The 24027-nt window shown below is 38.8% G+C and overlaps 3 protein-coding genes across 6 annotated transcripts; 2 read left to right on the forward strand and 1 right to left on the reverse strand.

The window, feature by feature from the left end:
* Positions 1-1230: 1230 nt before the first annotated feature.
* Positions 1231-3382, reverse strand: LOC116205960. 2 transcript variants are annotated; one of them, XR_004156606.1, is made up of 4 exons: positions 2251-3381; positions 2051-2122; positions 1689-1745; positions 1231-1584 (listed from the first exon to the last, which is right to left on the reverse strand). XR_004156606.1 is itself a non-coding variant. In XM_031538671.1 (4 exons), the coding sequence occupies exons 1-3, from the start codon at positions 2938-2940 to the stop codon at positions 1740-1742; spliced, it is 768 nt and encodes a 255-aa protein (XP_031394531.1). In that variant the 5' UTR covers positions 2941-3382; the 3' UTR covers positions 1231-1584; positions 1698-1739. The 2 variants fall into 2 exon arrangements, 1 of the variants encoding a protein (XP_031394531.1); XM_031538671.1 differs by having other exon boundaries at positions 1698-1745; positions 2251-3382.
* An 8800-nt stretch (positions 3383-12182) lies between these two features.
* On the forward strand, positions 12183-18644 carry LOC116204511 (E3 ubiquitin-protein ligase HOS1). Its single transcript, XM_031536636.1, has 10 exons — positions 12183-12423; positions 12816-13203; positions 13444-13578; positions 13684-13859; positions 14440-14844; positions 14944-15102; positions 15629-16126; positions 16508-16645; positions 17128-17825; positions 18073-18644. Exons 1-10 carry the CDS (start codon positions 12319-12321, stop codon positions 18245-18247), a joined length of 2877 nt encoding a protein of 958 aa, XP_031392496.1. The 5' UTR covers positions 12183-12318; the 3' UTR covers positions 18248-18644.
* A 1207-nt stretch (positions 18645-19851) lies between these two features.
* Positions 19852-23923, forward strand: LOC116204504 (2-oxoglutarate-Fe(II) type oxidoreductase hxnY-like). 3 transcript variants are annotated; one of them, XM_031536624.1, is made up of 12 exons: positions 19856-20020; positions 20170-20362; positions 20452-20532; positions 20664-20715; positions 21156-21277; positions 22024-22124; positions 22220-22278; positions 22515-22571; positions 22686-22731; positions 22940-23019; positions 23339-23413; positions 23705-23923. In XM_031536624.1, exons 1-11 carry the CDS (start codon positions 19943-19945, stop codon positions 23406-23408), a joined length of 939 nt encoding a protein of 312 aa, XP_031392484.1. In that variant the 5' UTR covers positions 19856-19942; the 3' UTR covers positions 23409-23413; positions 23705-23923. The 3 variants fall into 3 exon arrangements, 2 of the variants coding, with proteins under 2 accessions (XP_031392484.1, XP_031392483.1); XM_031536623.1 differs by having other exon boundaries at positions 19857-20020; positions 23488-23923; XR_004156362.1 differs by lacking the exon at positions 23705-23923 and having other exon boundaries at positions 19852-20020; positions 22686-22857; positions 23339-23355.
* Positions 23924-24027: the final 104 nt, after the last annotated feature.

Genomic DNA, 24027 nt, shown 5'->3' on the forward strand with positions numbered 1-24027 from the left:
GGAGGCCTTGGACTTAATCCACTAGTGTGTAAGTTAGGCTAAAGTCTCACCGCAATACATGTATTGTATAATGTTGTGTGCAACATACCTGTATGGATAATTTCAAATATCCATACGAAAACTGTGTATGCAGCTTTGCCGGTCCGCCGTGTCATTCAATGAGAGGATAAAGAGCCTATTGTACCCCAGACGCTCCTCCTGAAATCTTCTCCTAGTTTACTATTCAACTGAAGCACCATATCTACATCTTGCTGTAGCTAACATAAATGCATGATTTCAACAAATGTTTTGCAAACTACTAAATGTTACCAATGCAGATTGCAGCGGAGTAAAAATCACTGGATCCAAGAATATAATCAAGCTCGCTTACTTAAATTTCTAATTGATTTCAAAAGACGGAGAAAGTTCAAAGAGGGATAACCACCGAAAAGTCAATAGTTCCATGTATCCAAAACATAGGAGACAAATTACACCAACAAATTCGTATACCCAAGAAAATGCTCATGGTTTTAACGACTCGCTCCAGCATATGCGTCTCCATACAAACAATTCAGGGGCACATAGAAAGAGATGGGTGGACAAAATAAACAGAAAGGGCAAATGTGTCTCCAGCAAATGGTTTTCATTACCGAGTCTTCATTAATAGTGAGGACTGCAATACGATAAATCAGCGAGCAGATGCAACCCTTATCATTATTGGAGTCCAGCAACTAGAGGAGAAGAATCACACTTCCACCTTTCCACAGGTAAATGAAGCGTTCAAGCCTGCGAGATTTTCTATAATCCGATCAAGGGAGAAAAAGGAAGACCTACCACCACCAGTATGCAGCACTCCACGAAAACTGTTTTAAAACAAAAAACTCTGACTAACTAATAATCCCGGCATTAGCATGCATTCTGCAGCAAGCCCACAAATATCAAAAACAGATGCACCCCCAAATTTGATTAAGTCAATCATGGCATCGGAGGTGACCACAGATAAAAAGATAACCCATCAACCTCATCAATGGATATCTACATAAAGCCCAAAATCGAGGAGAGCTTCTCCCAAGGGTTGGCAGCACAACTGCTCCCTAAAGTGAAAACGGGGTTGAAATCTGCAAACCATCTAAGAGCATTGCGCCCCGCCCCCCCCCCCCCCCAACCCAACTGAGTAGGGAAGCCTGTCCGACATCATAAGTCAAGTGCATTAAGAAATCACCATATTTTCAACGAACAAACCCAAGAGCATGGTAGCCTTCAAAGCGTGTTAAGATTAAAAGGACTGAGACAATGTCTATTAATTCATCCACAACTTCAACTTTTTACAATATATAAACAGCCAACACTGTAGACCATCTAAACTTTGCTCTGGACAATCCCCCAAGGGTGTGCAATGTTAAAAGAGGGAAGGCAGAGGAATAAACAAAAAAGAGAAAATGGCAAAAGATTTTAACCCAAATTTCCTGTTCGTTATAATTCAGCGCTCCCATTTCTGTTCACTACATTATACCTCCCACCAAGGTTTGATGGTTCCATCGGCGAAATCTCTATTCCTCTATCCTCCAACAAGCTTTCCAACATCAGAAGATTGCATTACCAAATCTGTATTTGCAAACCCACCAAGAAAGCTCAGTCCGAGAAACAAATTTGATTAGAAATTCCATATGAAAAGTTGATTTCACCACAGATTCAAAAAGAAAGCATACCAAGCATACCCTAAGAGAAGATACATGATTCGAGCATCTTCTTTGCCACCATTATTTCTGCAATAATCAGAACCAATTCCTTCGTATCAGTGTCATAACTTGTATACAAATTTATACTGACCTAAAATCCATTGCAAGGGTTCCTATATTTTCTTCCAATTTACTGCTCTAAGCTTTAAGTCAACATATTCGTCCATGTTCTTCAAAAACCACATCCGGTCAATAGTATAGGCTCTTATTTGAACAGTTGAAGGAGTATATTTATAGATATACTTACATACTGGTCAAAAGAGGGATGTAAGTATTTTTATACGCGAAGACAGAGACATAGGCTATAGAGGACGAGAAAGAAACGGGAAAACCTTCGCCTGAGCATCAGTTTGCCGACAGTCGTCCGCAGAAGCCCCCACCAGCCACAAACCAGGAAAAATACTCTGCAAATCATATAGAACAGAGGAGAAGGAGAAGAAGAAACCATATCAGTGGGCTATAATATATATTGAAAGAAAAACTGTGGGAGGAAAGCATAGCAAAGGTTGAAGAGCCACCGCGGTAGTCATACATTAAGCTGCTTCTGCACATGCTTGGCCCTCTTCTTCGGCCTCCGAGCTGGCCTCGACCCGGTCATCACGAAGATGTCTTCCTCTATCTCCTCCTTCGACAGCGCTATCCAGAACCTCCTCTTCTCCTTCCTCTCTCCACCTGCCACCGCTGACGTCTCAGCTAACCCCCGAAGACGCGTCGACTTTGGCTGCTGGTTCTCGCCCGGAGACTGAGCTACGGCAGCGGCCGCCTCACTGAACTCTCCGACCCTGGGTGACGGGTTCGCTCTCCTCGGCCTCAGGTTCCACGGCCTCTGCACCGCCTCCTCCTGCGCCTCAGCCTCCGCCTCCGCCTCCTCAGCTCCCTCGCTCTCGTTCCCGTCGTTCTTGGAGCTGATTTTGCCATTTCTTCCGCTGATCCTCTGATTCTCCTCCTTCAGGTCCGGGGACTGGCCCCGCGGCTTGTCAAGGTTCCCCGAGGAGCCCGCGCCGAAGAGGAACCGGTGGCTGTGGCGTGATCCGGCCCTGATGGGGCGGGAATCGGGGTCGGACTCGTTCCTGTCGGAGTCCGTCTCCGCAGAGGCCGACTCACCCGCCATAGCCGACCGGCGGAAGCGCGGGTGGTGGCCGTTGCTCCCGCCGCCCCACCTAAGGAAGTTAGGTAGGGAGAAGTTGTGGAGCGGCTGAGACTTCACCGGAGCGGTCGCCATGGAAACACACTGGTTATCCTACAATATCACCGCCGAAACAGAGCGTAGCGGGCATATATGCGTGCGTATGTGGACTTATATGCAACCGACGGCGACTGAGAGGTTGCTTTGCTTGAACAGGTGGAATTAGAAGAATTCCTCGACCGGGAGAGGAGGACAGCGCGAACGAGAGAGGTCACAGAGACGGCTGTGAACTCCAACGCGCCGGTCAGCAGAGAGCGTCTAGAAGAAGAAGAAGAAGTTTAGAGAGAGAGAGAGAGAGAGACTTGCAGAGGAGGAGAGGAGACGGACCTATGGGCTGGGGGCGCGGTGGTGGTGGTGTATGTATAGGTCGTCACGAAGCATACAAAAGCGGGAGTGAGTTCGGCCTCCACGGCGGAGCCCGACTGGACTATTTTGTCCCTGGCTGGCCTTCGAATTCTCAATTTTGTCCCCCACGGCACCACTTGGCGTGGCGACTGCATCAAGTAACCGTCAGATGCTTCGCTTCTGTTGCGATCGCGTTCGGTCCGGTGAGCCTTTTTTGCTGTGTGACATGTCAATTATTAAATTAATAATTCCATTTTCTATTTTTCCATTTCATTAACCGATAATAGTAAATTACCTTGTTGTAAATCCAAAAAGTTAATTCTCCTATCTCCAATCGCATCATCATAATCATAATATATATATATATATATATATATGTATATATATAATATTTTAATTAACTTTTCTACTTGTATTACTCATATTTACTTCCACAAATCTACGATCATCTAAATATACAATTTGCTTCATATCGTGTTTTCTATACTATTTATATGCGATTGAAACGTCACGAATATATAATTAACGATCATTTTTTATTTGATAAGTACAAGTCTGATCGATAAGAATAAGAATAATGAGAATGTTGCAATTATAGACATGATTAATTTATCTATGGCATGCTTTTTTTATATATAGAAAGTGGCTAGATTAGAGTATTTTATACGACAGATTCATTAGAGTAGATATAATCAGGGAAATAATCTAAAAATTCAAATAGTTTCATTAAATTCCTCAATTTTTCAAATTTTCAAAATTTAACCTGAAAAATCAAAACAATTCCTTTCGTTCTTCCCATCTATGAACCGTTAGTTTTAGCATCAAGTGTGTGGCCATTAAATCTGCCTAAGTGGCAGACAAATACACACGTGGCGACAGTATGCGGTCCTTTTAACCCGAAAAGTCAAATAGTTGACGTTTTCTCTCGATCTACCAAAATATCAAAGGCTCAAAAAATTAACATGCTTTTCATATGTTCATAATCTATTAAAATGTGAATTATAAGTTTGAATTACGAAGTATATATGTATGTTAGTTTGAAAATTGAAAAATATGACCACATATCACAACAATTGCACTTTTTCTCAATTTTATCTCAATCGACGAAAATGACGCAAGGCATCCTAACGTTTGGTGACGACATCTCAAATCTATCATACCGTCAATATTACATCCATTTTGGACTGAAAATATGACATTGCATGTAACGATACTGACGTGGCAATGCATAGGCCACTCAAACCCAAAAAATCACATTATCTAATTTATCCCAAGTTCAAATGACCCTCTCGTCTACTTTTCCCTTGGGAAAATTCGGGCCTTGGATTTCTATTTATTTATTTAATAATTTATTTTGCTTAGGTGGATGGATGGAAATTTAACCCGAGCCAGGTAGAAGTGGGCCCATTGAAAAGGGTCTGACTTGGGCCCAACGTGGATCTAACTTGTACGGCTTGGGAGAAGGAAACAAGAACTCGCTCTCTATATATCCTCGCGTAGTCACGGGCCCAACAGATGATGTAAGGCCCACAGCCTAGTAGGTGGTCCCCATTTGACGGCTCCCATTTTCCCTTCCTTTTTTTTTCTTTTTTCTTTTAATTTGTTATAAATATATATTTTCGTCCTCCTCAAATTTGTCAAAGGATCACAGCCTTCTACTTGTTTATCTCCACACACTGAATTATTATGAATGAAGGTTGAACAATAACATGGGGGGAAAACCATGATATCAATAGATAAGGAGATATAGGATATTGATAGAGAAGGAGATGCAGAATATTTGGAAATTTTATGGTTTTTATAAATGCAGAAAAAAAAATCCAACAAATATCAATATATTTCGAATTTATATAAAAATATTTGATTTTTTTTGCTAGTTTTCTGATTTTTTTATCAAATACTTTTCCTAGCAAAAAATCATAATTAGTTATTGTTTTCACAATGAGCATAAGCTGAGATTCATTGCGAGCGTACGCAAAAATTCGTTGTGATTGTCCAGTAATTATCGTTTTGTATTATTGTTATGAAACAAAAATGTAATGGATAGTTTCTCTATTATTATAAGAGAATAAATAAATAAATTACATTGCATTAAATATTTTAATACAATGTTAATCTTTTATTAGGCGGTCGTAACATCTTAAAATCTCATATTCACTATACGACTTCTAAAAACTATTTAAAAAAAATGGCTTCTCTGTATTGATTTGGCAGCACCATATAAAGTATGTGAAGTTTGGTATCATATATTGCAAAAGGACCGCATATTGACAAGTAGAGACATGCCATCTATTAGAGACTAACCCACGTAGAATATAATGATTAGCCACGTACATCAACATTTCATAGATTATATAACAAAATCTTATCCTTCACTATAGAAAAACGGGCCTAACTCGACGTTTTTGGCCCGACGCAAAGCAAAACGTTGAGAAAAATTGGCTGGAAAATGGTCTATATTGGCATTTTTCAAAACATCGGGATTGACCACCTTTTAGCCGACATTTTGAAAAACGTCGATCTTTATTAACCCTACGCCGAAATTTTTAAGTTTAGCCGACGCAAAAAAGAAAAGAAAAAGCCTTTTGTTTAGCCTATCCAGACTTTTTTTGAACTTTTATCAACTTTTTGAACATCGCCCTTTGTCATGGATATTGTCAAAGTCTGTCAACAGATTATCATTTTGCCACTAGATGTTATCAAAAGTGTTTTCAAAGTACAAAAGTGTAAGAAGCAATACGTTGTCACGTTATTATACAAGTTGTTGTCATTGGTATCTATGACTTATAATAGAAAGGATAACGTATTATTTCCTTGTGAAAATATATTATCATATAACACAATATATTATTGAGGATAATGTTGATAAAATAAATGATTAAATTTACATTTGTCTTCAATAGTATCGATGGATCCAAATTCATAGTCATTCTTTGTCAAAAGACATATTTACTTACGGAAAATGTTTCAAATAAATATTGAATATGTTTTATTGAGGAAACTATATGACTTCGAGCCTTTTATGGGATCACAATTTCGGCCATTGGAGTACAAGCTCTGATAGGCCCTTTCAAGAAAACATTATTGTGCAAACTCACGGTGACTCTTAACTTATCAAGAGAATAATTTACCAACTTACTAAGAAATAAAATGCAATGCAATGTTTTGAAAAAACGTTCCACAACAATGAATTTTCTAACATTTGTAATTACCTTTTCCGCGTTTTATATGAAAACTTGACACATGTCTGCTCTGACCGAGATAATTCAAGACGTAATTCAACACATCGATAATATTTAATGTTTAATTGCATGAAAGAAAATAATCATTTCACAAAAATTTGTAAAGTATGAAGCTAATCGAAACCCAATTGTCAATAACAGAATTGAGTTGTAAGAGACTTATTTCTCTCAAGCTTGACTAGGTCAAACCCAATGTTAAAATACACCATGGTAATTAGCCGCATTTCAATGATACAGTAACTTTTGAATTCCTCATGGTATAAATTTCCACGAAATCGAAAAGAAAAAAAACCTTGATAAGCATGACCGCATATTACATAGCTTAAACAAACATCAATATTGCAGTCTTCACAGCCTTAATAAGGGTTGGCTTAAATTTGTACTGAGAATAATGCTTTGCCGCTTGTCGGAGAAATCTCAACTCTTAAAATTATAGTCGCATATTAGATCTCTTGTTTTGGATATTTCTCATTTTCTTTTTCATTTTTCGAATTGGAATTGTTCTTGGATTTCAAGGCACGATAATCTTCATGCCCACGACTTGAGCACTTTGGTTTCATGTCCAATTTTGATGCCCTATATATATATAGAGGTTATCCTTGTACTTGACACTCTTAGTCTCTTATTAATCTATGAACCTATCGAACTAACTATTTCTAACTAGCTCAAATTCAAATAATGTTTGTTAACGTTATGTTAATAAAATTAAACCTCAATGAGAACTTCAAGAAAAACAAGTCGATTTAAAATTTTTAAGGTATAGTAGTGTGCTGTAACGGTCTTGAGCAATACGGTACCACCTTACATAATATGTTGCTACTAATATTCGTACATCATAATATACGAGGTAACATGTTGTCTCATTGGAAGACAACACATTGTCACTTTAAAACGACATGGGCCGGCATTTAAAACATTAGGCCAAGGCTGTTTGGGCTGAGATTTCATGAAACTTCGACTAGTCGACGTTTCATAAACATCAGCCACTATCTTAAAAAAAAAAAAGGATTGGGTAGGAACTTTCAGCCCAAGAAGTGAAATTTTAAAAACAAAAAAAATTAGCTCCTCTTTTCTTCTTATTAATTACCTTCACTCTATACATGTTACTTCCCCTTCAAACACGTTGCTTCCCTTCCTCCTCTTTTCCCCCTCCTCATCTACACCTCCACACTCTTCCCTCATCAGATCCCCCACTCCCCCTCCTCTCGAATCCCATAACGCCTATACCCACCCATTCGGTCTCTTTCCCTCCCGCATTCACCATCGCATTGCCCTCGTCATGGCTTCTTTTGAAGCCACCCCAGAAGGGGAACCGACAACCGTGCTAGAGCCGCCGTAGCAGGAGAAGAAGAAGAAGTCGACCTTGTAACTGGGGGCAGTATTCGGACTGTGATACCTACAAAACATCATCTTCAACATTTACAGTAAGAAAGGCCCTTAACATCCTTCACTTCCCGTGGTTCCCCGCGACGTTCTAGCTCCTCTCCGGGTCTGTCTGGATGGCTCTGCTATGGTACCTGAAGCTGCAGCCTTACCTAAGGTCTTCAAGCCCTTCTTCTTCGCCCTTCTCGGCCTCGCCCTCTTCTACATCGTTGGCCACATATTCACCCGTGTCTCTTTCTCCAAGGTCGCTATCTCATTCTCCAAGGTCGTTGTCTCCTTCACCCACATCACCAAGTCCGCTGAGAAGAGCCACACACCTGCTGTTCTTCGATTAAGACCAGGAGGAGGCAAGAGGTCCAGTCGAGAAAATTGTATTGTACTCAATTTTCGATATCACGTACTCATGTCTTGATACTTGTTCAAGTGAATATTAGCTCATTTTCATCACGTTGCCTCCGTTGATAATAAGTTTATATTGATTTGTAGTATGATTCTTTAAACGATTTGGCAATTTTCATATTTTCAAGATATGACAACTTCTTGTTAAAAAATTGACAACCTACTGTTAATGATAAGCAATATGACAACCTGTTGTTAAAAATTTGACACCCTGATATCAATGATAACGTTTATCACTAAAAATAGGTTCTTAATTTATTGACAACAAGATGTCATTTTTTGACAAAAAAATGGTTTGGGCCGATGTTTTTCGCGTTGGCCTTGGCATGACTTTGGCAACGTAATCAGCGTCACCCTAGGCACGATTTTGGCCAACGTTTCTTATGTCGGTTTAAGCAGGGTTTCGGCTGATGTTTGGGAAACGTCGGCCTAGACATATGTTTTGGCTGATGTTTCTATTGTTGTTTTTGCCGCCGTTTTTTAAAAAGCATTGTGATGCCTTTGCCAACGGTGTCTAAAACGTCGAGGGAAATGTCGCCGGTGTCTAGGCCGACTTTTGTGGTGTTGGGAAAAGCCGAAAAAAATGTCGGTCAAAACCTTTCTTTTTTTGTAGTTTTAAATATATATAATTAGGTTGTTATAAGTTCTTTGCCTCCCCCCAGCCCATATTTGATGGCTTTTTTCTCTTCTCAATATCCACTCCTTTCACTTTCTACTTCATAGTAGTGGAGAAGGTTCTATCTCGGAGATCGTAAGTGTAGTAAAAAGTATTCTCTCCAAGAAGACTTTAGCATGAAAAGGAGGAAACAATCTCTCTATCGAACTGTGATTCAAGCATCCATCCATAGCAGTTTAGTGGGGAGATTGAACGAAGAGTACAGATGACCTTTTGTCCTCCTACGATTGCGGTAACGAATGGATGTTAATATACAAATGAGAAAGAGGTTCCACTCTTAAGAAATGGTGCCCTCAATCTCCGCCTATCCAATTACTTAAAAAAAAAAGATCAATCTATAGTATATGCACACAAGCATATAATTATCGCTCTTAATTATACGGGATGTGCCTTGGAAAAGAAAAAAAATGGAGGGCATTTTCAAGCAATTCACTCGCGGTGCCTTGAAAGGGTATTTTTTGGCAAATCTGCTCTCATGATTTGGTACACCTTGTCATAAAAAAAGAAAAAGAAAAAGATGAAGGGACAATTTCAGGAAAATTCACTCTTAAGACACAGTGCCTTGAAGGGGCATTTTCAGGTAAATCTTCTCTTATGACTTGGTGCGACTTGTCATTAAAAAAAAAAAGATGAAGGAGTAATTTTTGGAAAATTCATTCTTAAGACATAGTGCCTTGAAAGGGGCATTTTTAGGCAAATGTTCTCTTATGACTTGGTGCGCCTTGTAAAAAATGAAAAGATGACGGAGTATTTTCAAGCAAATATGCTCTTAAGATGCAGCGCTTTGAAGGGGTAATTTCAGGCAAATATCATCTTAAGACGCGGTGTCTTGAAGGGGTATTTTCAGGCAAATATGCTCTTATGATTTGGTGCATCTTGTAAAAAAAAAAACAAAGGGGCATTTTCAGGAAAATTCACTCCTAAGATGCGGTACCTTAAAGGGGCATTTTGCCCTAATAACTTGGTGCGCTTTGTCTAAAAAATGAAGGGATATTTTTAGGCAAATTCGGTCTTTGAGACATGATGCCTTGAAGGGGCACTTTTAGGCAAATTTTTTCTCATGACTTAGTGCACCGAGTAAAAAAAAAAAGAAGTAAAGATGAAGGGACATTTTAAGGCAAATACACTCCTAAGACGCGGTGTCTTGAATGGTATTTTCAAGCAAATATGCTCTTATGACTCGATGCACCTTGTAAAAAAAAAAAAAGAAGATGAAGGGGCATTTTCAAGAAAATTCACTCCTAAGACGCAGTTTGATCCAATAACTTGGTGCACTTTGTTAAAAAAAATGAAGGGGCATTTTTAGGCAAATTCGGTCTTGAGACGTGGTGTCTTAAATGGGTATTTTCAGGTAAATATGCTGTTAAGACATGATGAGTGTATGTATATATGAAGGATGAAATGAGCACTTTTCAGGCAATTTTACTGTGCAAATCATGGTGCCTTGTCCCCCCCCCCCAAAAAAAAAGAGAGTATTTTCAGACAAATCGGCTCTTAAGATATGGTGCCTTGCCTTAAAAAAGAAAGAAAGATGAAGGAGCATTTCCAAGAGAAAAAAGAGGCAAAACATATGCGTACATTTTGATCGGAAATGACATCTTTTACTACGAGGAGATATTCAGTGTAATGCGGTCGATTACTTGAAAGTTGGTATATGGCATGGAAATTTACTTGACATTTATAAGGGCAACATGCAATTAGATTTCATTGTCTTAAAATCTAACTCTGGATTTTTGAACATGTTCATTGATTCTTCTATTAACGTCTATCTGGATCTTTTCTCCTCAGGTCCACTTGTCCAATCTACAATTCGATACTGCCCTTCTTCTTCTTCTTTTTTTAAGGGAAAAATAATGAACAATTATTTTTATACCACTAAAATCCAGTCCATCAAATCAATTATAAAAAAAAAACTAATATTTTACGTGGTATGAGTGGCTTGTCTTTGTATTATTAGGCTGAAAAAAACATAAACCCATGATATCTCGAACTCCCAAAATGTAAATTGAATATTTTTAATCGGATGAAATCACTTAAAAAAGAATATTATAATAAGACTTAGATAATCAAATAACTTTTTTTTAAAAGATAATAGATAGCGGTATGGCCTTCATAAAATTCCATGGCCACGACAAGGTGGATCGTGAATGCAAGGCTAGTGACTGAAGTGGAGTCGCAGCACATCAAATTGTATGATATCTTCAAGAAATATAGCCATTTTACTCTTTTATTTTTATAAAATCATACGTGTCGGGAACTCATTTACTGAGATTAATCCTCATGACATTAGTTTGATCTTGTCCCATATCTCGAGGATCCTGAAAACAGTAGAGTGACATATCCATATTATGCGCTGTGAGAAACATAAAAGATTGAAAATATAGTGTAAATAGCCATATGATTAGATATGAGTAACTCAAGTTACAAACTAAACCAATAGAAATTATAACTTAAGAAAATTTTAGTTAAAATTCAAAACTAATCTTTTAAGTTAAGAGGTAAATTATGATATTAATTTTTCAATTAAGTGAATTTGGGATATTAATTCAAAGACAAAATAAGAAAAAAAGAAAACCGAGAAGATGGGCAGATAGAAAGAGGATTGAAAGAAGAGAAAGTTCAGGAAGGGAAGAGAAATAGTGAGTAGGTGAGGAATATGGGAGAAGTTTGGCAGTTATTATTTGAGTAAAATTACAACTACAATTTTATATTAGTGGTCGTTATTGATTAAATTTATTTTCCTATGACTATTAAATTGTAAGTCAGACGATTTTTCTTTTGGACTTTATAGAAGAGATTGTTATTGGAAGTTTCAAATTTCAATTTATTTGGTAGAATTGAGGAAATTTTGGATTCACCCGCTGAATATTCAGTCTCTGCATCCCGTACAAAATGTTTACGGACTAGGAGAATAACGTTTCGTATAAGAAAAATAACATTTTAATCAGTCGGCTGCAAGTACGAATCAGTCAACTGATGTTTTGTACGAAATATTTTCGTACTTGGAGAATAATATTTCGTATAAGGAGAATAACGATTTGTACGGGCCCAGGTTGAGTTTTCAGCGGCTGGACTGGACTGAAGAATTGCCCCGGGGGAATTTTAACTCTGGGCCTATAAAGAGGCCCAGCCCAATCGGAGGCTGCCGCTCGGGACGAAACCGAGGCCCTCGTCGAGGGCCTGCAATCTTCTCGGAAGAACAGAGCGAAAGCTTTTCTTCTGAGCTCCAATGGCTCCGTTCTGAGTGATGAGCTCTAACTTTCAAGCCCTAAAGAACGAAGGCTCCAGTCTCTGCTTTTTGTTCCCTGCCTATAGGTTCTACTCTCCCTCTCCTTCCCTCCCTTCCCCCTCCTCTCTGCTTGCGAAAATATGGAGGGAAGGCGGTATGGCAACGGACCAATATCGTCCTCACCGGAAGTCGCCTCCTCCGCCACGAGATCTTTGCAGCCAAACTACAGCAGCAGAGCTGTTCGGGTACTCTTACTCTGTTCTCTCTCTCTACTCCATAAATCAGCAGCTGAAAGCAGTAGCTGTGATTTCACAGCTGTCGGTGAGTTTCAGCTCAGACGGATGTCGGGGCTGATGTCTCAGACAGTGTTCTCATGGCAATGATATATATTTCCTGCTTTGTCGCTCATGTGACGTTCCTGGTGCTTCAGTGAGGTCGTTTCTTAGGGTTTTGCGGGGTTCTTTCGGCTATGGTAGATGCCGGAATTGCTCAGAAGTGTTTTTTGAGTTCTCACACAATGTTGTTGTATTGATGTTTTTCTCTTGAGCATTCAATTTGGAATGACGTTCATATACACGAATCATACATGTTAGTTTGTGTAGCTGGACATGGTGTTTGCTGATTTGAATTTTTTCAGGAAGCATTTGAACACTTGGCGTCCATCGAGCCAATTGAGCTGTGCAATGAGGCGAAAATTGAACGCTGCCGGGCAGCTAGAGACTTGAGAAATTGCGCACGCAATGTACAGAATGTGTTGAATTCATGTGGCCATGCATCCTTGTGCGATGAGTGTAGCCAACGTTGCGATCTTTGCCCAATTTGTAGAGTCCCAATACCAAAAGATGGCCATAGACTTCGCCGCCGCCTTTATTCTGAGTGCGTGGAGGCTGGTCTTATTTCCAAAAGATGTGACGAGAGGTTTCGAGAAGTAGAAGATGGGGAGAATCATGCTGATGATGTTCAGCGTCTTTACTCTTTCTTTGATGTTGCGCTGGAGAATAATTTGGTTTCTTTAATATGTCACTGTATCCTGCTCAGTGTTTCAATTTATGTCCATGGGCTTGTAACCTCTTTTACCTTAGCTGCATTATTTTGTATCTTGTGCCAAATATGTATCTTCTTTGTGCTGGTTTGAAGGTGTGGTTCTTGACTTGCACGAAAGGTTCTGATTGGTTAAAAACAATTAAAATGCTGGAACTATTTAACTTATGTTTGTGATTCTTCAATATTGGAAGAACATGTTTTCTATGACAGAAGTTCAACAGATATCACAGATGTTTGCATGGATGAAAGTGCTGTATCCAGTGACCCTGTCACTGCATTCCTGCTTGATGAAGTTGTAGTGAAGGATTGGTGCAAGCGAACATTCCAGAATATATTGATAGAGCTTCAAGGAATCTGTATCCTTGCATATTTTCTGGTGTCTAGTTCTGCTTTTGTTTTTATTAATAAATACGTATTACCAATCTTATAAATTCGTTCATCTCCTTAATATAATTTTGTAGATAAGCTTGATCTGAAGGCGATGAAAAGTAAGTTAAATTTACTCCTCAAGCATTCAGGACAGCTGAATGGGATATCCAATGTGCTAGAAGTTTTGGATTCATCCTTCAGGGATGCTCTTTCACCACAGTTGCATGACTTACACCAGCTTCATGAGTGCCTCTTGAAGACAAAACAGGTTTGATAACCAAAAGCTCTATGGTTCACTGGACATCTATTAGCGAAGTCAGTAGTTCGCTATGAATTCTTCATTTACGTTTTCATCAACTGTTTCATTTTAGCTAGAGAAATGTTGTATTTCTTTTTTCAACCAAAGATCGGTTACATGTGTTCCTTCGAGAGTTATCTTCTGCTTACTATTCTTAAAATGTAAGACCCACTATGTGAAACTTAGTGAACTGATACCTAATATGGAATATCTTTGGAGAGTTATTCTCTGTAAGCTTTTGTGAGACTGATACCTAATCTGGAATATTTGTGCACAACCTATTCTCTGTAGACACCGTCAGGGGATGGTCTCTCTTAAAAATGTCGATAACCTAGATATTTATTTAGATAATATTCCTACCCCACAGCTCATATGCGCTTGACTGTTTCAGGATTTTTTTTTGGCTGCATAGTTTCTTCAAAAAATGCTGAAGAATCTTTTACTTTTAGTTCATTCACCTAGTTCATGCGGAAGGGTTTATTGCATGCAGTGCTATTCTTTCTGACATTAACATAGTTTTAGGTTTGTGTTTGTTGTCTTTTTCCCTCAGCATATCGAGGCTGTGATGTGGTGCATAAGACATGAATTTTTGGAGAATGTGAGGTCCCGTTATAATAGTTACGCCTCATGGAGTTCTCTTGTCCGTGAAAGAAGATCAGCAGCAATAAAGCGTGCATGGCCTGATGCAGTAAATCAATCTGCAGAGACGAACAGACAGGATGGCTCCCTGTTCATTGAAGATGCACTGCGAAACATTGACATAGATGGTGGACAAACTCTTGAAATGGAAGATGGATTGGACCTTTTGCCTCTGAAGAGAGATGGACACTCATCAATCCTTGCATCAACTCTGGCAGGCGTGTCAGGGTGCTACCCTTTTGAAAACCTACGGGCAGCGGTCGATGTACTGTTCTTGTATGGAAGTTCTGATCTGGTGGTAGCTAAGCGAGCTATAGTATCCTTAACTGATTTTACCAGTCAACGTTTTTTAATTGTGCATCTTAATAATTCTAGATGACACTTCACATCTTTTGTTTTCTTGACCGGGAGATAGCTTCTCTATTACCTATATGATCGCCATTGGACTCTACCTGACGAAGAATGGAGGGACATCATAGATGATTTTGCAGCAAGTTTTCGAATAAACAGGCACTCCTTGCTAGAATCTCTGATATTTTATCTGCTGGATGACCATACTGTTGAAGCTCTGGAGGTAATTCCTGCACGTATATCAATATAAATGCAGATATGGTTTTTCTCGCCCCAAACAGTATTAACTCCTTTTGGGATTTACATTTTTGAATTCATTATTTTACTCGCTATCTTATTATAGTAATATCGACATATAGATGAAAGCTGAAACCTTTGCTGCTTCTTGTGCTATCATTACCTGTAATAGATCCTGGAAACACAGGCTTAATTGAGTGCATAGTCTGCTAATGACGTGGAAGTTTAAAAAGTACTTTATATTGGCACTAAGAAGCACGGTTGCTTTGTTGCTGAATTACAAATATTGTCTGGAATAAGTCTCATCTTAATATATATATATATATATCTAAATGATACTAACTATATTGTTTTCTTACTTATCTGAAGATCTCGCTGTGAGGTTTCCTGCGGAGAATATTGGCTTATTTTCTAATGAGGGGATGAATAATGTTCCTCTTTTGAAGTTTTTGTTGAGCATTATGCCTATTCGTTTATAGTTCTAATTCGATATTCAAAATTATGTTTCTTAGGAAGCTTCTCGCCTTCTTCCAGAGATCTCGAGCCCCTCTATTCACCCAAAAATTCCACAAGTTCTGTTGGAGAGGCAAATGCCTGACATTGCTCTCATGGTTCTGCGCTGGTCTGGGCACGACAACGGAGTGCAGCTGCTATCACTCTCAGAGGCTGTCACAGCTATTCGGGTTAGGGTGGAATGTGGGCTTTTGACTGAAGCATTTACTCACCAGAGGATGCTTTATGCTAAAGTCAGGGAAAAGAAGCTTAGGCACGTACCATGTGCTGATCCTTCTGAGGATGTGAAAGGTGAATGTAGGACGTGGGTGGAATGGATGGAAATTCTTGTGACTGAAATGTGTTGTCTTTGCATTAGAAGGAAGTTGGTTGACCGAATGATAGAGTTGCCTTGGAACTCTGATGAGGAAAAGTATATCCATAAATGTCTTCTCGATTACGCTAGAGATGATCCCTCAACAATCATTGGGAGCCTTCTCGTTGTTTTCTATCTTCAGGTAACTATTAAGCCATCTGATCTTTGCTGTACTTATGGCTCATTTTCATTCCCAAGAAGCTTCGAGTGTTTCCCTCTTACCTCAAATAGGTCATCAAATGCAACATAGCCTTGCTGTTCTTTTTGGATAGAGTTACTCTATGCAGGGAATGTAGTGCTCCTCCTTTGTAAGCCTTGTGTAGTTGAAGAGTTTGACTGAAATTACTGTGGTTTTTTCCTATTGAATTTGTGTGTGTATGTGCACGCGCGCGCTTGAAACTGAAATATGTAGCCTTCGCTGCGACATTGTCTTCTCAATTTACTTTCTAATAGTTATTTTCTTGGAAAGTAAAATAAACATACCATAGAGATGCTTAGTCTATTGGTTGTTTTTTTGTTTCAGCGTTACAGATACTTCGAGGCATACAAAGTTGATCGTGAGCTTCAACGTGGAGAGGAGGACTTTAAATCGAATACTGATGTTAGCGAAGAAGTTTTATCTAGAATGCAAGCAGCGAGTAAATGGAGGGCGACACTAATAGTAAGTGCTCTGACCTTGACCTTATTATGGTGTACTGCGAAGAAAGCCCTGAGCTGTGAGATCCTGAATTGTACTTGTTTCACCCAAATCATTGTTCCAATTTGGTGGAGGAGTTCTCGATCTTTGAGCTTGGATTAGTTTTGGAAACTGGGATTATTTTGTCTTCTCAATGGAAGTAAAATCCTTCTTTCCTATTTTCCTGTAGTCTAAAAGAAGAGGAAAATTGAAAGGCAGAAAACTTTTCCAGCCATTTCTGTAAAAAGGCAGAGACTAATTATTTTCTTATTATCTTCTAAATGCAATAGAAACACATCTTTCCTTGACTCTATTATTTTTCCAGAAGATTAAAACTGAAAAAGGAAAAAAATCTTTCCATGTTTTTCTGAACTGGGCCAAGCCAAATTATTTTCCCATTTATCACTATTAGTTTTCCTCATTGTCCTTAAATAATATTTTCTGAAGTTCAGTAAATGCTTTAACAGGACAAGGGCCTGGAGTTGCTACCTCAAGTACAGCAGCAGCAAATAAAGAGTGGAAAGTTCCCTGAGACCGGTATTTCTTCTGCTACACAAGCTGAGGTGCCTGAAATATCTTCTCAGGAGCAAAGGCTGAATCATACCAGTTGCATGATTCCCTCCTCATCCTCGACCGATGCTCCTCTTATTCTGGGCAAGGCGAGCACTGGTCTTTTGTCAGATTCATTGGCTTTTGAAGCTCCTGGAAAATCCAATTTGCCATCAGTTTCCCGGGAATGGTCATTTACAAATGCAGTAAGAGGGTTGAAACCTGAAGTTGGGATTGCGAAAAGCTTCAAGTACGACGAGATCTCAACTCCTGGAACTAATTATACTAGGGGGGCCTTGCCTTTAAATAGGATCACCAGGAGCCCGTCAACATTTCTTCAAAATAGCCACCAACGAGAAAGTTCACCTAATCATAAGTCTCCAGAATTGGAACAAAATGGATTCCTTAACCAGTTTCACCGTACTAGTCCCCTATATCCCCAGAAGACCAGTACAACTGGTAATCCGCTAACTACACCTAGAAGCAATCGTCAAATGCTCGGCAATTCTACTTTTCAGTTGCACAAGAACATATCGGGTAAAAGGGTCCACTCAGATACAAACAGTAAGCCCTGGGATGTGGATTCCTTGGAAGATCCGATGGACGTCTCTTGGAGGTTTGTTTTTCCCCTTTATAGTCTTCCTTCGTAGCTAAATTGCTTGCGTATTTTATTTGATCTTTGCTCCTATATTTATTGGTGTCTGATAAAATTTGTTAACCGATTCTCAAACTATCTTGTTGAGCAAAAAAAGATACTCAAACTATCTCCAGAGCGTGTCATCTGCTAGATTAAAGTATATTAACAACCGATGCTTTGTAATGCGGTACATGTGGGTTAATTCACCTTTGGTGCTTTTTTGCAGCGGAGTGAAGGCATTTGCAGTTGAAGACCCAAATCTTCCTGCAGCACCAAGATGGAGATCTGATGAGACAAGTGATGAGGAGGAGGGTGCTTTTCTGGAGAGATCTGCTCGGGGAGCTCCTTATGCAACTCCAGCAGTGAGGGGAGTTCGAAGAAGCAGATTCATGATCAGATAAAAGAAAGACTGGATCTGTCCAAATTTCTCAGCGAAAATCAAACCACAAGATCCTTGACTGGAAAGATGGAGACTACTAATAGCATCCGAGTGAAAAGCAGCAGTGAACTCTTGTACCCGAAATATACAATTATACATGCGGCAGTGAAGTTCTAGTGCTCAAAGGGGATCAGTAGAGGAAGCAATCCTTTGAATATTTTCATGTAGCTGCTTGTTTTCGAGGAATGTCCGGTAGTTTGCGGTGAGGCTGACATTGTAATTTTTGATTCACTTACAGCGTGAGTTTATGAAAGAACCGTTGATGTCGATGAGGACTGGCCAGATTTTTCCAGCGTCATTTTAAGCGCGAATGTATGTGTTCTTAACTGCAATAATCCGAAGTTAGTTTATTCTCGGAAGTCGTATAAGTCTCTTGTTTATCTTACCCAAAGCGTCTTTAAGGTCTCATTGGATGGGATGGGTCCCTTGCCAGAGTTTTACCGTTCTCAGGGACTGCTGCCATCTAGAATTGTGGCTTTGCAGCTGGGGCCAAGGGGTGCTCGCGGGACAGTTCGGAAACGGTTTCTAGTATGAATTGTAATCATTTTGAAATTTCGGGATAAGAATTTTTACGAATTGTAATTGTAAATAAAATCGTATTAGTGGAATAAAACAATTTTGAAAAAATGTTTGATTTTCTGGTTTAGCTAACTGAATGGAACTGATGTTGAAAAAAAAGTTAAAACGATAAATTTTAAAAGCTTGATTTCATTAAATTCTATTCGTCCATATATATCACAAGTCACAACTAAAGGAAAAGTCCCGTATGATCATAGTTATTTATCACGACCAAAGAAAAAGTCTCTATGATCATAGTTATATAATATTCATCTATATATCAAAGAATGAAAATTGAAAAAAAAAATCCACTTGAAATGGAATTAGGAATTTTTAGTCTGTTTATATTACTTTTTTTTATTTACTTTGAAGGTAATTGTCTGTTTATGTTACTTTTTCACTTTTTTAATTAACATTTCTAAATTCATATGTAAAATAATATTAGATATGATTTTATTAATATATAAATTTGAGATTGAACAATTAATTACAGTTTTTTTATGTTGTGTTTGGTTTTAGAATTGAGTTTTGGTTTTAATTGGTTTATAATGATTGTATTGTTGAATTATGAGAAAAATGTAAAAAAGTAATGAATAGTTAAGAGAATTTAGTATTAAAAATTAAATTGAATGGTTAAAAAATTTAAAAAAAAATGAAAAATTAATAATTGTGTTGTTGATTTGAAGATAAGCGGAGTTAAGTGGAGTAGAGTTTATTTCGGTGTGGATCGTTTATTAAGTGGAATGGTTCTTTTATCGGGTTTTTTTAAAGTCTATTCGCAGTAATCTGTGGCTCTCTCAGTATCCTCCGATGAGGGTAGGGTGGCTGCCATGTCAGCACTTGAATCCAGAAATTGTATGCAAGTTTTGCTGCAACAGCCAAGTGTTGTGTAATAATTATTTTTAGATTAGACGAATAAATACAAATATTACAACTGAATTTTCAAGACATTAGAATCATTTTTTTTTCAGTTATTAATTATTATTAGAATTATTTTTTTGTCCCTTAATAATCTCTCGGAGGCCATTTTCTGTCGGGATGAGCTTTTGCGGTGGTCGGTGAGGTCCCGTCACTGCAGCAGCACAGGAACGAAAAAGAAATGGCGGAAGCTCTGCAGCTGCCGGTTATAGACTTGTCCTCCCCCGATCGTCTCTCCTCCGCCAACTCAATCCGTCAGGTCCCTTCATCTTCATCTCATATGCCCCTCTACCTCCATGACCGTTCTGCTTGTTTCACTCGCTTGCTGCCGTTACTTCTTCTGCATGCTTGGAGCTATTATCGTTGCGGATATGGAGCTGCGAACTATATCTGTTATTTGCATTACAGGCTTGCATCGAATACGGTTTCTTTTACCTCTCGAATCATGGAGTGAAGGCAGAGCTACTCAGGGAAGTGCTTAGCGAGAGCCGGAAGTTTTTCTCGCTGCCCGTCGAAGAGAAGATGAAATTGGCACGCAAAGAGCACAGAGGTTATTCGCCACTCTACGACGAGAATCTAGACCCCGCATCGAGCTCCAAAGGTTTCCGATGTTGATTCCTGTTTCACTGCTATGTTAGTTCCTGATCTGGTCGGTCCTAGTGATATCTTTGATTGGTCTTCATTGGGCAGGTGACTCGAAGCAGAGTTATTACGTTGGTCCCCTCGATGATCCGATGGATCAAATCAAGCTGAATCAATGGCCTCCAGAAGGTATGCAATCCTTTCGAGTGTGGTCTTTTAAGTGGCCGTATGCATTTTTTTTATCTATGGAACATAAATTTCTGATTTTTACCTCGTGAATAACATAAGATGATATCTTTTCCCCTTCTAGGAGATTTCAGATATACTGCCATCTTGGAGACCCACAATGGAATCATACTACAGAGAACTGGAGTAAGTATTTTGCGTCTCTCTCTGTAGCTGGCGTTCAGGTGTTTGCCGGAGGATGACTTTTAATTTTGGTATGCTCCTAGAATTTTTATGTGATATCTCGTCACCATCGAAACGAGGCAGTTTATGATGTGGAGCGCTGAAAGAATGTTAGGTGGAAAGAATAATATTTTGTTTCTTCTTTTTAGGATGCCATACATGATAGTTGGGACACTGAAAATTTGAGATGATACATTGTTGTACATGACTTGTTTTACCCTCAAAGATATGAGCTACAGAGCTCTTGAAATTTGGAGGCAAAAAATTGGATTTGTTTGGTTTCCGGTAAAGATATGTATGTGTAATTCCTTGCACGTTGCACGTGTATCTTTAATATTGTTAAACTTCGATGTTTTAATAATCAAGCAGCAGAAATTCATATGGTGCTGGCCTTTCTACTTTAGATCTGCAGGAAAAAGGTTGCTCTCTTTGGTTGCCTTGTCACTGAGTCTGGATGAAGACTTCTTTGTGAGAGTTGGGGGCTTGGATAAACCAACAGCTTTTCTTCGTCTCCTGCATTATCCAGGTACAGTATATTATTTATTGCAAGTGGGAATCTTTGATTTTCTATTTAGAGAGTTAATTTAGCTTTCATGAACATGAATTTGTTCTGATTTATGCAGATGAAATTGAGATTTAACTATCATTTCAATTCTATATGGTACATGTATATTATTCTTGTACATGGACCTTTTGTTTGGAATTTTCGATGATAGCCCCTGCATCTTCAAAATAAGTTAGAAGATTATATGAAGCATAGCGTTTTATTTGCATGTTAGGATTATCAATCATTTCCTGAAAGAAAGGAAGTATATAGTCCTGTAGTCTATAGAAATGAAAAAAAAGAAAAAAAAAAGTGGCTAGTTATACATGACAAGATTGGCTGCATCTTTCCTATCTAGAATTGGTTGTTTTTGCAGAGAGGGCGGTGGAGGGTGATTGTATCTAATAAATACAGACTCCACTTGATAGACATTCCAGTAGCATTTAGAAAAACATTACGTAATTGATATTTTGCTGCATATTATAAAAAATGCTGTTATGGAAATTGATCTGATTTGCCTGTCATGCCACTTTGGAGGAATTCTGTTCTGCTGAATGAAGCTTGATGTGTTCCATCCCTATTCTTATTTATAAGGGTTGTCAGATATGCTACCACAATAACTACGAAGCACTGAAGTTATGTCATTGTTTCTGTAGATACTAGATATATATATACATTTATATGTATGTATGTATGTATGGCTAAGAATTACCTGGAAATATTTACAGGTGATGCCATCGCATCTGGAGAAGAAATATATGGTGCATCTGCACATTCAGACTATGGAATGATAACTCTTCTGGCAACTGATGGTGTTCCAGGACTCCAGGTATGACCTGTTTTTCATATCACAGGACAAATATCAATTAGACTTCTTTCGAACTCTGGCTTCATGTAATCTCAATTGAGCTTTCCACTTGACAGATCTGCAGGGACAAATCTAAACGCCCATTTATCTGGGAGGATGTTCCTCATATAGAAGGGTGAGTAGGTTATGCTTATCGCAAGCTTATGTTTGCACAGCTCCATGCAACTTCCTTTTGTTTGCATTTCACTATATTCTTCAAAGAGATGATTTAGATGCATGAAAGTTTACGTTCTTTACAATTATTTCTTATGAATAACTGTACATGTTGTGATCTCAGATATATTGGCTATGGAACTTTAATGAGCTTGTAACTGGTCACCCTGATGTAGGTTAATGAACTTGAATCTGCAGGACCTTCATTGTGAACATTGGTGATATGATGGAGAGGTGGACTAATTGCTTGTTCAGGTATATAGCTGTTTCTCAAATGTGAATTTAACTTCTTCTTGAACAGTAACAAAGGTTGCCCTGTTATTTTACCTTGAATGCAAGAGATATGATGAAATCTTTGGCTAATTTTAGGTCAACTCTTCACCGGGTGATGCCAACAGGACAAGAACGCTATTCAGTAATCACATGCTCCGTTTGCTCACTTTGCTTGCTTCCCCCTGAATGTTTCATCCTATTTTACCACAGTATCGATCAATGATCTGATGCTGAAAACTGCTGGAAGAATTGCACCAGTGCAGATCGGGTTCCGGATTCTTCTCATTGTATTCTACTCATACATGCCAAGATACAGTGCAAAGCCAACTAAGGGAAACTTTTCATTGCAGGTGGCGTTTTTCTTAGATCCAGACCGAGATTGCATTGTTGAGTGCCTACCAAGTTGCTGTGGCGAGTCATGTCCTTCAAAGTATGATTATATCTGTCTTGCAGATTTTCTTTCAAATCTTAGAATTGTTGGCCCATGAGTTCACCTTAGCATTCTTTAAGTGGGATGAAAATCTGCAGGCATGACTGTCTGGGTTTGATGGTTTTTGCCTTCAAAGCTATCATATTCTGAAATTTCCTCTTTATTTGCTTTTTGGGGATGGTTTAGCCGCTGGACATCATGCTGAAAAATAAAGATGGGATCTTCTTTTAGGGAGACTGCATAATTTGGATTTGCTTGAGTAGGCTGTTCCTTCATAGACAGTAATCTTGTTTCTTTTTGGTTCTTCTGCATGCCTTAGGTTTTCTCCGATTCGCAGTGGTGACTACCTAAAAGAGCGGCTTAGGGTTACTTACGGGTTTGCCACATAATTAAGGTGAGCTGTGGAGACTTCTCTTCTTTTGAGTGGAAAGCAAATGCCTAAATTTTAACACTATGCTCTGATTGCAGGTACGGTACGATGAGATTACTGGTGCGGCACGGTTGGTTGATCGAACCATCTATGACTCAGAGACTCATTTCCTATTTGATCCCTCTGAATTCCATATTTATGACTCAGAGACTCATTTCCAATTTGATCCATCTGAATTCCATATTTGAAGTTGCGATCAGATTGTGCAATAGGTAGACACGATATCATTTGGGTTGATTAGTTGTTCTTGGGCAGGGAGTGAAGAGCACGGAAGCCTTAGTAAGTTATCCTCGAACCTCTGAGAGGAGGGATGGCGCCAAAACCGAGTTGCAATGTTCTCCGGACTTCGTTTCTTTCCTCCAAACATCATTGTTGACGAGAAAAACATGGATATGTACATTTGCAATGACTCGTATATCTATGAATTTGGTCCGTCATGTTATATTAATGTCTCGACCTTTTTTCTAATCATTATTTTGATAAATATGTCTCGACTTGCCTTCTCTTCATTACCGTGTGGACAATATGGTTTTTACATGTGCTAGATATATGCCTAAAGAAAAATTCCTCAAGTCATA

This window comes from Punica granatum, chromosome 4 (genome assembly GCF_007655135.1).
Source record: "Punica granatum isolate Tunisia-2019 chromosome 4, ASM765513v2, whole genome shotgun sequence".
In the NCBI taxonomy this organism is placed as follows: domain Eukaryota; kingdom Viridiplantae; phylum Streptophyta; class Magnoliopsida; order Myrtales; family Lythraceae; genus Punica; species Punica granatum.

What these genes read in the sequence shown, in the direction of transcription:
- LOC116205960 (XM_031538671.1), bottom strand. Translation starts at nt 2,940, where the DNA reads ATGGCGACCGCTCCGGTGAAGTCTCAGCCGCTCCACAACTTCTCCCTA. An exon ending in ATGTGCAGAAGCAGCTTAAT is followed by an intron (nt 2,123 to 2,250) that starts GTATGACTACCG and finishes TATGATTTGCAG; the next exon opens with AGTATTTTTCCTGGTTTGTG.
- LOC116204511 (XM_031536636.1), top strand. Translation starts at nt 12,319, where the DNA reads ATGGAGGGAAGGCGGTATGGCAACGGACCAATATCGTCCTCACCGGAA. An exon ending in ACAGCAGCAGAGCTGTTCGG is followed by an intron (nt 12,424 to 12,815) that starts GTACTCTTACTC and finishes GAATTTTTTCAG; the next exon opens with GAAGCATTTGAACACTTGGC. An exon ending in TCGTTGTTTTCTATCTTCAG is followed by an intron (nt 16,127 to 16,507) that starts GTAACTATTAAG and finishes TTTTTGTTTCAG; the next exon opens with CGTTACAGATACTTCGAGGC.
- LOC116204504 (XM_031536624.1), top strand. Translation starts at nt 19,943, where the DNA reads ATGGCGGAAGCTCTGCAGCTGCCGGTTATAGACTTGTCCTCCCCCGAT. An exon ending in CCGCCAACTCAATCCGTCAG is followed by an intron (nt 20,021 to 20,169) that starts GTCCCTTCATCT and finishes TTTGCATTACAG; the next exon opens with GCTTGCATCGAATACGGTTT. An exon ending in GATGTTCCTCATATAGAAGG is followed by an intron (nt 22,279 to 22,514) that starts GTGAGTAGGTTA and finishes TTGAATCTGCAG; the next exon opens with GACCTTCATTGTGAACATTG.